The sequence below is a fragment of the Phlebotomus argentipes genome, unplaced genomic scaffold (genome assembly GCF_947086385.1).
Source record: "Phlebotomus argentipes unplaced genomic scaffold, Phlebotomus argentipes genome assembly contig_5, whole genome shotgun sequence".
Classification (NCBI taxonomy): domain Eukaryota; kingdom Metazoa; phylum Arthropoda; class Insecta; order Diptera; family Psychodidae; genus Phlebotomus; species Phlebotomus argentipes.
This window is the reverse complement of record NW_026776165.1, coordinates 10,543,205-10,556,133: the sequence shown is the minus strand read 5'-3', so window position 1 is coordinate 10,556,133 and position 12,929 is coordinate 10,543,205. Positions and strand designations below refer to the sequence as shown.

Genomic DNA, 12,929 nt, shown 5'->3' with positions numbered 1-12,929 from the left:
TTACAAAATATGCGTACATCCTTCCACTTTGTGACTTTTCCATCGCCATTCTTTCTCATTATTTTCTCTCGCACTCTCAACACGGGAAACACCAGAAAAAAAACCTTGTTTACACTGAGTGGAAATGTGCTGGGAAAATCGCACAGCGCCAGTTCGAGGGCATCGAATTCCGTCCTGTTGTTGGCTGTAAAGTGAATCATTGGATTCATCATTGGGGCAATGATGGTGGGCCTGAAATGAGGGGAAAACAATTTTTGCAGCGCACTTGCGACGGTTGATATTTTAAATTAAACCCTGAAATATTGGCCCTATTGTTGCTTTTTTTTCTCTTGTTACACGCGCCACAACTCACAGTGGGTGATTCTTTTCCATATAAAAGCACTTTATTGCACACTGCTAATAGGTCGTTTTGGCTGAGAGTGGAATGGAAATTGAAGTCGTAAACTGGGATCTTTTGCATGAGGATTCTCTCTCTCTCTCTGGACAATTTCAGTACAATTCCGTACTTCGAGATTCGCGGCTTGCAGTCTGGCATTGAGTTCATCCTGCTCTTCGCCGCCACAAATGCCAAAGGGACGAGCAAATCGACACGCGTGAATGCGTACACGCTCAAGAATCCGGAGAAGCAGACCGACTTGGCTCTGGGAGCGCCTGTCATTGAGGACATGAAGCCCTTCCTGGCCATTCTGCTGGGCGTCGTTGGCGGCCTCGTGTTCATTGCCTTCGTGATTGTGTTCATCGTGCGATTGCGAGGCTCCAGCGGCAGAGATCACAACAATTGCACCAGTCATCTGGCGCCCAGCCTCTCGACAACCACAACAACCATGAGGAACTCCACGCATCCCTCCCAGATGGACGGACTCGATGCGGGGCGGGATTCACTGCGAGACAGCCTGGAAAGCATGGAAAAGAATCCCGACATTATACCCCAAGGTAAGGGATTAATCCATGTTCTTACGAATCCCTAAATATTTTTAATGTAAAATATGACTTTAAAGACTTTAAATTGCACAAATTTGATCTAGTGTCTTGTGTTCATTTGTGTCAATCGCCGGAAGATGCGTGATAGCAGTTCCCCACTGATAAGCCCCTGGGCATTGAGCAAAGGCATGCCTTTGATCTCTTAACTGAAACTGTTACAGTGCCATTTTCCGCCTGTTGGCAGCGCACAAAGAAAAGATACACATTATCAAAGTGCATAAAGTCTCCAGTTTGACTATTGGTGAGCATCCTGGGGCTTCACTCTCTCTCTCCCGCAGGTCCTCAGCCGTCGCTGACAGACCGGGACGACGAGGAGAAGGGCTTCGAGTGGATCAATAACGTCCATCCGCGGCTGTACGCGACGGCGGCGCTGGCGGAGCAAAACGGGCTCAACTCCCTGGGCAGCTACGAGCGCATGGTGACCTACCAGGCGCTGCCCGGGCAGAACTTCCTGCCGCCCACGAGCTACAGCACACTCCGGCCCGTGGTCACGAGCATGGCACAGCAGGGCATCTCGTCGCTGCAGAGCGACCTCACGTACGCCGACCTGTCCCTCGTGGGCCCCAAGCGACAGCCCTACACCACCGCCACGCTGGGCAGGCCGCGCCAGATGGACTTCAAGCGCCATCAGGAGCCGACGATTTACGCTCAGGTTGGCTAATTAATTCAATTTCACGCCATTCCGCCTCTTCGGCCGCAAATCAGATTAACTCATCTGTGCAGATTCAACTTGCCGCACGCGAGAAGAGTAGGCTCATATATCTTTACTGTTTGTGGGCCGATTTTGACAATGTTCAGTGCAAATGAAAGATATTTTTATTCTCTCCAATTTTTCTTATTACACAGAAATTCGTAGGCTTATTGTTTTTGAAGATATTTGACGAAAATCATAAACACTCTGAATTGATTCTCATTTTTACCAGAATCTGTTACAAACATCTCTGACGCTACAAGCGATTGTCTAAGGAAAAAATGTGTAATAATAAGATTTGTAGGGAATCAAATTAGCTTTCATTTGCAGCAAAGATCATCAAAATTGGTTCACAAACACCAGAGATATGAAGCTTTAAATTAGAGGGTGGAAACTACCCTTCATACATCTTCAACTCATCAATTGATGAGAGCGAATTTGAAACTGTGCCTCAGCGATATAAATCTGTGCGAGTGTCACAAAATTTGCGTTGGTCCAGCGGAAAATTTCCCAGAGTATCATTAGTTTGGCAGATGAGAAATGAGTAATCGAAGTTGATTTTGCAGATTGATTTGGCCAGAAATCCGAGCTACAGCCATCGTGGCGTGTTTGGCGGTGGCACAAATACAATTTCCCGGCTGCCGCCCACAACGGTCATGTCTCATCCATCACAAATGACAACGTTTCCACCTCCGGCGCCCTTTGCGAATAAAACACTCGTGACAACAAACAACATGACAGATGGGCTATGCTCAAATAATGCGGTAAGTTCACTGACACATCTTTCCCTCCGCCCGCCCGCAAATTCCATCCGGCCCAGACATCAAATTTACTTGCATATTTGACCCATGATTTGACCCCGTTCGCAAGCCACCTCTAATGTAAATAGCACATGCTCACACCCACCGCCAATCTTTCGCCCCAATATTTGCGCAAATTGAGTTTAGCGCCCAACGAAGGTGAGCCACCACGTGTCGCTGGCGCTCACCTGCTCGTCTCGAGACTGTGTATACACGTATTTCCTTGGGGGATAGCTCCTCCCTTGCCACGTGAAGGGTATCGGTTGTGTGAATTTATGGGAAATATCAAGTAGGAAAGACGGAAAAATTGAGTAAAGGATCAAGCATAGAAAATTATCCTCTGAATTTCTGTGCAAATTGCACGGAGACCACGCCCCTATCAATGTCACGCCTTCTGATAGCAATTCAAATACAATTTCTGTGGTCTTCCAGGAAGAAAACCCAAGTGAAAAGCTATACAAAGATACGAGGAACAAGAATTGCCAAATTTGATTGTGTTTTGTTTAAAAATCGTATACGAAATGTGCAGAAGCCACGCCCATTCTGATGCCACGCCTTCCGTATTTCCCAAAATTATTGAGTAATATGTATTAAAGATTTATCGTAAATCACTAATCGAAGACGGATAAGCAAGAAACAGAGTGAAATATGAGCAATAAGTTGGGAGAAACCACGCCCATTCGGACGCCCCGCCTTTTCGTTACACTGACCACGTCACTTTCCTGATCTTTGCAGATAAATCCCACCCGGAGAGGGTGTCAAGAGGGGGAGATGCTCAAGACAACCACCTTAGATAGATCATCGGCAATTTCATCGCCATCGCCAGATGATGGCAGCTCGAATTACACCACACGCTTCTGACACAAGTAAATGAACGCGGTGATTCTCAGCCCGCTGAAACAATAAATTTTGAGGTGAATATACACAATTGCTAGACATTTGTAAATAACTCAGAATATTGTAGGTAAAGAATAAAAATTTAGATGCAGAATGTTTTGTATTAACAATGAGAAAAGATTGTCTCTGTAACAATAAAACTGATGAAAAATTTACTTCAATCATTCCATAATCAAAAAAAAAAAATGTGAGGAATATAAAGACAGAAATTGGTGTCATGTGTAAAAAGTTGTGTATAAAAAAATCATGCATTTTTAACCAAAAAAAAAGGAATAAAAAAATCTAAATGGCTCAATTTTATAATACCCTCGATTTTATTAACCTCTACATTATATAGATATACGAAAGGAAAAAAAAATGAATATTATAATAGTGGAAAAATACAATTGAAATTTCCAGACACTTTTTGTCCACTTTTCTCTCTCCCTTCCGTTCGTCACTGGATGGTGACGAACAAAAAATTGCGCGCATCCCCCGTAATATTCAAAATATATAAAGTGACGGAGAAAAATTGACATGACGCATTCAGAAAAAAAATAGAAATAGACAATGTTGAATGTAAAAAGTTAATTGAAAATGTATCAAAATGCAGGGATTTGAAATAAAAAAGAAGTCAATCGATTTTGCAGTTTCGCTTCTGCGATTTAAAAGGTAAGTCTTCGCGGACAATTTCGCGCGCAAAAGTGTTATGAACTTCCGATGGGTGAAAACTGGAGCTGAATCAATTATCCAAACACACGATCAATTATGACTTAATGTGCCCGACAATACTCCGCCTCGGTCGATGGTAAATAACTCAGCGCGCGCTTGCATTCAAAAATGCATGTCACTCGACATACGAGCAAATTGATTCCGGCCGCGAGAGGAGCGGAAAATAGCCACAAAGGTCATTAATAACTGCAATTTGGCGGCGGGCGGGGGCCTCTGGGCGGCGCCCGGGCTCCCAATGGCTCTGCAAATGTAACTTTTTGCCCGGGTCGCGGTGCAAATTCCACTCATCATGCGGAGAGCGCAGTTGAAAATGGGTGTAGCGTTTTGCTGTAATTATTAATGCCATTCCATTTTCATGTTTCTCCCCCTTTTTGTTCTCATTTTGCCAGCAAATACTGGAGTTATATTGCAAAAGGGTTGCACAGTGCAATCGCCCAGGAGTGTTATTTAAGGGTTTGTCAATGAAAACCGCGGAAAATTAAGCAATAATGTGAATTTGATTGTTTAACCGTTTTAGTGCGACAACAAAGCGATGGAAAGTTGCACATAAAACCTTAAATTATCTTATAGTTTATTCAAAATTATGATTTCTCGTCATTTAATCCAGAAACATGAATTCCAAATGATGCATTTTAACCTTAAAAAAAATATTATTATTACTACATTGAAATGTTGGTAAATTATTGCTTTACTTACATACTTATCGATACAAATTTCGTGCAATTTTCTTTCTTTTCAACACGATTTTATGATAAAAATCATTAGCCTAAGGACTAATAAGTCTATATCAATCCCATTTTTTCTCCTAAAATTATGTTGACAAAAGGAAATTGAACATAATTCGTATTGATAAGTGTCGATCGCTTATTTCACTTCAACATGACAAAAATTATAGTTCGATAATGCGCTTAGACTGTTCATTTTAACTATACTTTTCCTCCATAAAGAGTACAAATTGTTCAAAATTGCCAGTTATTCTTAGAAGTATTTCTTCTTCCTGACTTGAGCCATTCATATGATACTTGAAGTGCAACTTTTAAGAATTCTTTGATGCTGAAATTAAACTTCTTGGCGTTTTCTTCACGAGGAACAATTTTCTGGGTAAGTAAATAAAGTAATTTTGCTCGCAATTTTCATTTATCTGTGAAAACACACCTTCGAAATATGTACAAAAGCTCAAATTGTGTTAAATTTGCCCAAATTGAGCAAATAAATGCTATAAATCGATATATGTGAATATTTGTGGGTTTTGTTTGTTGATATTTCTCAAAATACAACCTTTAACATCTCCATTTAATCAATTATTAATGTAATCTAAAGTAAGGAGCCCAGAAATGAAGGGTTAAGATTGGCATTATTACATTGTATGTTCTTTCCTTTTACTGCCTTTTAATCTGATATTGACCACAATAATGGTATAATCTGCAAGATAACAATTGGCGATTATCATTCTTTATAAAATGATTTGCTCTGAAGAAAAAAACAAAGCGCAAATTGATAATGATATATCATCAATGGAAATTAATCATTCAAATGAATGCTTGAGCAACAGATCGACGATTCCACGGTCAACGTGAACTCAAATGATAGGGAAAACCACAACATTCATAGAAAGTTGTCGATCGCGAAGTGTTGCGCGCGTTTAGTCACTAAATTAGCCAATTGACCCACCTTTGCTATCAGTCGCACGCGGATTTTCACAGTGACAAGTCGATTGTGCCAAAATGAGTGCCAAAGTGTATCCAAATTGTGACTCCAGCGTTTGGTTGCGATCGTGCGAAGAGGAAATCCTTCAGGCAATTGATGGGAAAGTCAGTGGCACAATTCCGGAGTGGATCAAAGGGAGTCTCCTGAGAAATGGCCCAGGAAAAGGACACTTCGGTCCGGACAAGTTCAATCATTTATTCGATAAATCAGCACTTTTGCACAGATTCGCAATTGCTGACGGGAAAGTGACTTATCAGTGTCGATTCATTCGCACGAATTGCTTCAAGGAAAATTCCGCTGCCAATCGCATTGTTGTGACGGAATTCGGCACGAAATCCACTCGAGATCCCTGCAAATCGATCTTCGAGAAGATTTCCGCGATTTTCAACGGCGAAGGAATGTCTGACAATGCAATGATCTCAATTTATCCATTTGGTGATGAGTTTTTCGCCTTTACCGAGTCACCAATTATGTTCAATATCGATGTTGAGACACTGGAAACCAAAGAGAGGATCAATTTGAGCCAACAATTCGGCATTGTTCATCACACTTCGCATCCTCATGTCCGTCAAAATGGCAGTGCTTTCAATCTGGGAACGGCTGTGACGAAATTCGGCCCCAAATACTGCATCATCGGCTTTCCGCGCAGCGAAAATGGTGTGAAAAGTGGAAAGATTGTGGCCTCGATGCCCGTTTCTAGCATGCTCAATCCTTGCTATATGCACACCTTCGGCATGACAGAGAACTTCTTCGTCCTCGTCGAGCAGCCACTCTTCATGCCCGTGACACAGATGAGCAAGGCGATATGGAATGATGATCCTCTGATTGACACTTTGTGCTGGAATGGAGACAAAACCACCAGATTTCACGTGTTATCTCGGACGACGGGAAATCTCGTGCAAACCTTCTGTGCTGAGGCATTTTTCTTCTTCCACATGATCAATGCATTTGAGGAAGACAGTCAGATTATCATTGATATCTGTTGCTATGAGAATGCAGACATTATCAATGCAATGCTGATGGAGAACATCAGGAATATGCAGACAAATCCCAACTATTCCAAAAGCTTCCAATCAATTCCGCAGAGATTTGTCCTGCCATTGAACACTGAGGACGAAAAAAACCTCTGCATTCCGGAGAAACTCACAGACTTGGCGTGCGATTTGCCTCAAATCAATTACTTGAGACACTCCGGAAAGCCTTATCGCTACTTCTACGCTCTCAGTTCGGACTTTGCGTGCCCTGGAATGGTGAGTTTCACCCAAAATCACCTGGCAATGGTGATTTAACCCCGAATTTCTCCTCTTTCTCACTCGCAGATCATCAAAGTTGATGTTCACAGCAAAACAAGGACGACTTGGAGCGAGGAGCACTGCTTTCCCGGAGAGCCTGTCTTCCTGGAAGCCCCAAATCCCACGTCAGAAGACGACGGAGTGCTGCTTTCCGTGCTTCTTTGGGGTTCAGACCAAGAGAATCGCGTTGGACTCTTGATTCTGAACGCACGGAATCTTGAAGAGATCGCGAGATGTGAATTTATCACCTCGAGTCCCGTTCCGAGATGTGTTCACGGATGGTTTTCAGCCACAAAAGAAGATTAGGACAATCCATGGGACAATCATGGGACAATCATGGGACAATCATTGGACAATCCAACCAATGGGACAATCCAGGCCGGATACACCTATTTTGCGTACTAAATTGTCCCGCTCTCCCTTTTTTCTATAAGCTGCACTCTAAACAACTCTTAACATTTATTGCACACAATCTTTTTGTACTTTATCTTTTATGAGTAGTTTAATTTTACACTTCTTCTCATTTCTTTTTGTGTAAAGAGCTTCAAAAGTACAGTGTAAATATGTATATTTTTTAACTCACACAAGGTTATCGCCTGCATAAAATAAGATAAAAAGCAGTTTTATATTCATGAAGACTTCAAGAGTTGCTTTTCAGTCGCTTCTTGACAGTGCGTCTGAAAAGTTGAGAGAATCAAGATCATGGCAGTTTTGGACAAAGGTCGATTTACTCTCTTGGACTATTCCTTCTTCGTGATTGTTTTCTTTGTTTCCGCCGCGATCGGACTTTATTATGCCTTCAAATCCCGTAAAACCGCTTCGACAGTCGACGATTATCTTCTTGGAGGCAGAAATATGAGCATTTTCCCGGTGATTTGCTCGCTAATCGCGACGTCAGTCTCAGGAACTGCGATTGTAGGCCTTCCAGCGGAAACATACGCTTATGGAAGCCACACATGGCTGTTCGCTTTGGCTATGTTTCCTATGCCTTTGATAGTTCCACAAATTTTCCTGCCGATCTTTACGGAACTCAAACTGACTTCGAGCTTCAAATACTTCGAACTGCGCTTCAATCGCCGAGTGAGACTTCTTGCAAGCTCGATCTTCCTCTTCACTGGGCTTCTCTTCTTGCCTGTGACAGTCTACGTTCCGGCCTTGACCTTCCAGAGAGTCACTGGCGTCGACACTTACGTCACCGTCGCGACGCTTTCGCTGCTGTGCGCTTCTTACACCGCGATCGGCGGATTCAAGGCCGTGCTCTGGACGGACGTCGTGCAACTCTTGCTCATGATCGCGTCGTGTGTCGTCGTGGCCGCGATCGGGATCCGAGCCGTCGGAGGAATCGGAAACGTCTTCGCGGCCGCCGATCGCGGAGGAAGAATCGTCATCGCAAACATGGAGTTGAACAAGAGAAGCTCCTTTCTTTCATACTTGTTAACATCAACAATAGTAAATATCTTTCAATTTGGACTCAATCAAGCCAACTTGCAGAGATTTCTCTCCTTGCCCAGTCAGAAGAAGATGAAAACATCTGCTTGGGTTCAGTCTTGCTTATTTGCTATGATACTTTGCTTCTCTCCTTTCTTGGGAATAATCATTTACGCGAATTATGAATCCTGCGATCCAGTTAAGGCAGGAATAATAAAGAGCATCGATCAAATTGTTCCACACTTTATACAAGAAAAAGCATCCCTATTTCAAGGATTTAACGGAATCTTTATTGCTGGCGTTTTTGCTGCAAGTTTGTCAACAACTTCTTCGTATTTCAACGCCATGAGCGGAATTATCTTCGAAGATTTCGTCAGAAATTGGCGTCCAAACATCAATCAAAACATCGCCAGCAGAACGATGAAGACTACCGTCATGATTCTAGGAATTCTACAGATTTTCTTAGTGTCCTTCATCGAAAAGATGGGAATGATAATACAAATGACAACTCAGTGCTTGGCTCTTAACGCTGCGGCTCTTCTAACTCTGTTTGTTCTTGGTGCGCTTTTTCCTAAAGCCAATAGTTCGGTAAGAAATGTGGTTTAAGGAGTTGTTAAATTATTAAGCACGGAATCTTTCCAGGGCGCTCAAGCTGGAGCTTTGACTGCCATTCTTAGTGTTCTGACTCTGATTTTTGGAAGCTTAAACAACAAACCCGAACCAACTCTTCCTTTCCGAACCGACGGTTGCAGTGATTCTCTGGCGAACGCTTTGAACACAACGATCGCAAGTTTTCCTCCGTCTTCAAGTGATAAAGAAGACATTTTCTGGCTGTTCCGAATCTCTTTCGTGCATTACGGCTTCATAGGAACAGTCTTGGGCATCGGCGTTGGATACTTGACCAGCATTTTGACCGGAGGAAACACAGTTGAAGATCAGCGACTCTTGGCGCCTTTTCTGCGTGCTAGAGAAGCTCCAGCTGAGGAAGAAGTGTGTCTTGAAAATAAAAGAGTGAAAGCTTCAGCAGCACTTTAAGACATGCGTGTTTCGAGGACTCTTTGGCGGAAGTGGGTTATGCAAATAATGTTGGCGCGTGGTTTGAACTAACAGAAAAGAGTCTCATGTTAATATTTGGGTTTTTCCGCCAATTTTCATTTCGGCATTTTTCAAGTGCTCCTCCTCATCTTCATCCTTCGCGGAATTGTATCTGGAGCAACCACGGAGTCTCTCAATGACTTGAATTGTGTGTAATGCTCCCCAAGGCGCCCATTTAAACTGGATGTTTATTGAATACAAAAGAGGGAAGTCCTTATTGACACCATGGAAATATTGAATTACGTCTCGTATGACTTATGCTGGGTTCTTTTCACTGTCAGTTTCGGATTTCCCATGCGAGTCTCACACACATACTTATGCACTTTTCGGCGCTCTCTTGTGGTGCTTTTGTGTGCAAAGCTCTTGAATATCAACCACAATAGAGTTCATTCTTGGCGCTCTGGAAGAAGAAGGAAGGAAGGAGAGAAAAAACTCGATGCGAAGATGCGATGTTGATGAGAAATTGCGCGATTTCCGATAATCCGGAGGCCGAAACGAAACGGGGCGGAGATAAATCAACAATTTTCACCCTGAGGCCGTGTAATTTCTGCGGCCTAATTTTTATGATGACGGCGGGGCGGCTCAGCAGCCGTATCGCCTTATTTATTGTGGGTGGCTGCCGGATTAGCATTGATGCGTCTGCAGGTTTCCCGATATTGACACAAGATTAATTGAAGGATATCGCCCCGGGGCGGCCGGCGGACGCCGGCCAGTGGGTTGGGAATCGGATAAATTCGCAACACACACGCTGGCGTGGCATGTGTCAATAATAGACACGTCCCCGTGGATACATCTTTCGGCAGACCTCTGTCAATTTCGCTCCTGAGCTATAAATCTCTCAATTGTTTCCCCCCTTGGAGGTGAATATCGGCCCTCGCATCTGTGAATGCCTTTCATCGACATGTGAGATTAACTGACAGGATAGTGGAGATTTTTTCCCCATCACTGATCATCCCTTCGCACGATAAAATCTCACTTTCGTCCGCAAATTTATTGGGGTGCTTCGCATCGTCGCCAATGCTCCAGGTTTGTCCACAATTACCTCTTCGTTGCCAAGCATTGCCAAGGAGCCCAAGAAATCTGACCTTTTCAGCCTCCACAAGGCCGCCAAAATTCCCTTGTCGCTGTGCATGAACACGGACAAGGCGGCGCTAATCGATAAAAGATATGTGAGAAATGTCTTGAGCCTGTCTTGCATGCGAAATTCCGCGTCTTCCAGCGACTTTTGCGCCGCCAAATGTAGGGCACGGCAGGGCAGACAAGGGGAAGATACTTAGACTGTTCGCATACTTATTCTCAAATTATAATAAATCCCTTAAATTTGCATCTGTTATGTTTTATCTTATCGAAATTTGCAGTGTTTCTTGGCATCAAATGTGCAGAATAGCAATGTTTATTGCGTGCAAATGCCTAATTTTTGTCAAAGACTAGCGATATCTTAGATTTGAGTACAAGAATTGATGTGCTAGAATTCTAAATCTGTCCTTTATTCATTTTATAACTTAGAAGAGGAATCTTATGATTATTTCTGTGTAAAAATCATAAGAAATCCAAAGAATCGGGATAATTTGTCAGTAAAATAAAAAACACTTAGAAAAGGAAATATTATAAATTTTTGAACACTTCCACTTCTTAAGTACTTCTGCTGAGCTGTACATCACTTCTCACTACATTGTTTCCCCCTTGGGAGCAAAATCATCCACAGAATTGTGAGGAAGCACTGATATTTTATGAGAAAAATTCCCTCATTTTATACAAAAGACATTGAAGTTACTTTCCTTACCTCTTATATGCCTTTAGACTCAATAAACTTCTTCCTTGCAACTCCTTTTGAAACTTCAAACCAGAGATAAATTAGAAAAAAACACTAAAGGAAAATCTATTTCCAGTAATGTTGACCAACATTTCCCACTCTTTAAAGACATTCTTCACAAAATTCTCCAATTGATAGTGTGAAAAGGAAATTTTCAGTGTCAATAAAAAATAGATTAGCAATCTTGCTGCGTCACTTTGCTAAAGAAGTGGGCGTGAAGAGTGGAAAAAGTGCTCGTGAGACACCATCAAGAATGAATTTGTCACCTTTTTGCCATTCACCGCAAATATTTCACCACAGAAATCATTCCTCGAGATGATATTGTGCAAACTTGCACATTTCACTCACAACTCCATGAAAAATACACTCAATGGGAAAATGTGTGTCCTTTATGCACTGATGGCAAAATGGGAAAATCCTTGAATAGGGATCAGATGTTGTTGATTTGATAAATTCATCAAGTTCAACCCTGAGAATCAGTTTCAATCATGCCGCGAGCGACTTTCCTTTGCTGCTCTTTTCGTATAAATTGAGACTCGTTCACGGGTTTTCATGGTGCAATGTCGCAAGCATTTTATATGTTTGGGGGAGAATGGAAGTAAATAAAAGTCACTCCCATACAATTTCCACGGAAATGCTGTGCAAAAGACGATGACGATCGTTCGCCAAAGCGCCAAATAAAATCCCAATATTGCCCAATAAAGGATGGCTTCGCATGCGAATGGCAAGAGATGGAATCATGAATGGTGAAATACGCTTAGATATACAACTCCTTGGCAAGTATGCATGCCTGGAGCATAAATTTGGGAGTTAGCATTGCGTGGTATAAAAAGACGATGCGAGAAAAGATTTTGCATTAGTGCACTTTCCCATTTTCTCTCGTTGTGAGCTTTTCAGCAAATTACGCACGCAGAGAAATCAATGGAATGCCAATGCTTAGCAAATTTGCGATAACTGATCAACAGTGAAGAGATGATGTCTTGAGCACATTGTTATGTGATATGCTAAGCTGAAGCACACACTGTGTTTCGTCACAATTGGCCGCTTGAGGGAGGAATATGCAATGAAGGCACATGTCATAATGGTCGAATGGACGAGCTTTCACTGGGCAAAGTGCAATTGAATGCGATGCCATGCGACCTGGGGGATAAATCGCTCCATTGTGCACATCCTTCCGATGGCAGAATGATGAAAGTCACTCCCTTTCGTCCCCTTCTCCCGCAATCCCCCGAACAATTGACCACTCTTGGGCGAGAAAGAGTGGCGCTGGAGTGTTTGCCCTCTCGAGTTTTGCGGCCCATTTGAGTGTCACGGCATGAATATCAAATGGGGAAATAGGCTCAAAGACTTCTCAGCGTCCCGCCACTCTTTTCACGGGAAATTTAGCGATGCCCGAGCACGAATGCCTCGCAGAGAAATCAATAAATTCTTCCATTTGTGAAATTTGGCGCCATTTTTTGCTCTCCTCAAACTCACACACACTTTTCATCATTTTGATTCTGGGGCAAAAACCC

The 12,929-nt window shown here is 42.7% G+C and overlaps 2 protein-coding genes across 2 annotated transcripts in view; both read left to right on the top strand.

The window, feature by feature from the left end:
• LOC132255686 (nephrin-like) overlaps positions 1 to 4,224 on the top strand; it is a 43,704-nt gene extending 39,480 nt beyond the window's left edge. Inside the window, exons 13-16 of the mRNA XM_059751803.1 lie at positions 494 to 933; positions 1,260 to 1,633; positions 2,239 to 2,436; positions 3,208 to 4,224. Of these exons, the coding sequence (XP_059607786.1) occupies positions 494 to 933; positions 1,260 to 1,633; positions 2,239 to 2,436; positions 3,208 to 3,333 (1,138 nt within the window). The 3' untranslated portion in view covers positions 3,334 to 4,224. The remainder of the gene's footprint in view (positions 1 to 493; positions 934 to 1,259; positions 1,634 to 2,238; positions 2,437 to 3,207) is intronic.
• A 1,535-nt stretch (positions 4,225 to 5,759) lies between these two features.
• Positions 5,760 to 7,696, top strand: LOC132266062 (carotenoid isomerooxygenase-like). The gene is made up of 2 exons (XM_059766892.1): positions 5,760 to 7,037; positions 7,107 to 7,696. The coding sequence occupies exons 1-2, from the start codon at positions 5,805 to 5,807 to the stop codon at positions 7,383 to 7,385; spliced, it is 1,512 nt and encodes a 503-aa protein (XP_059622875.1). The 5' UTR covers positions 5,760 to 5,804; the 3' UTR covers positions 7,386 to 7,696.
• Positions 7,697 to 12,929: the final 5,233 nt, after the last annotated feature.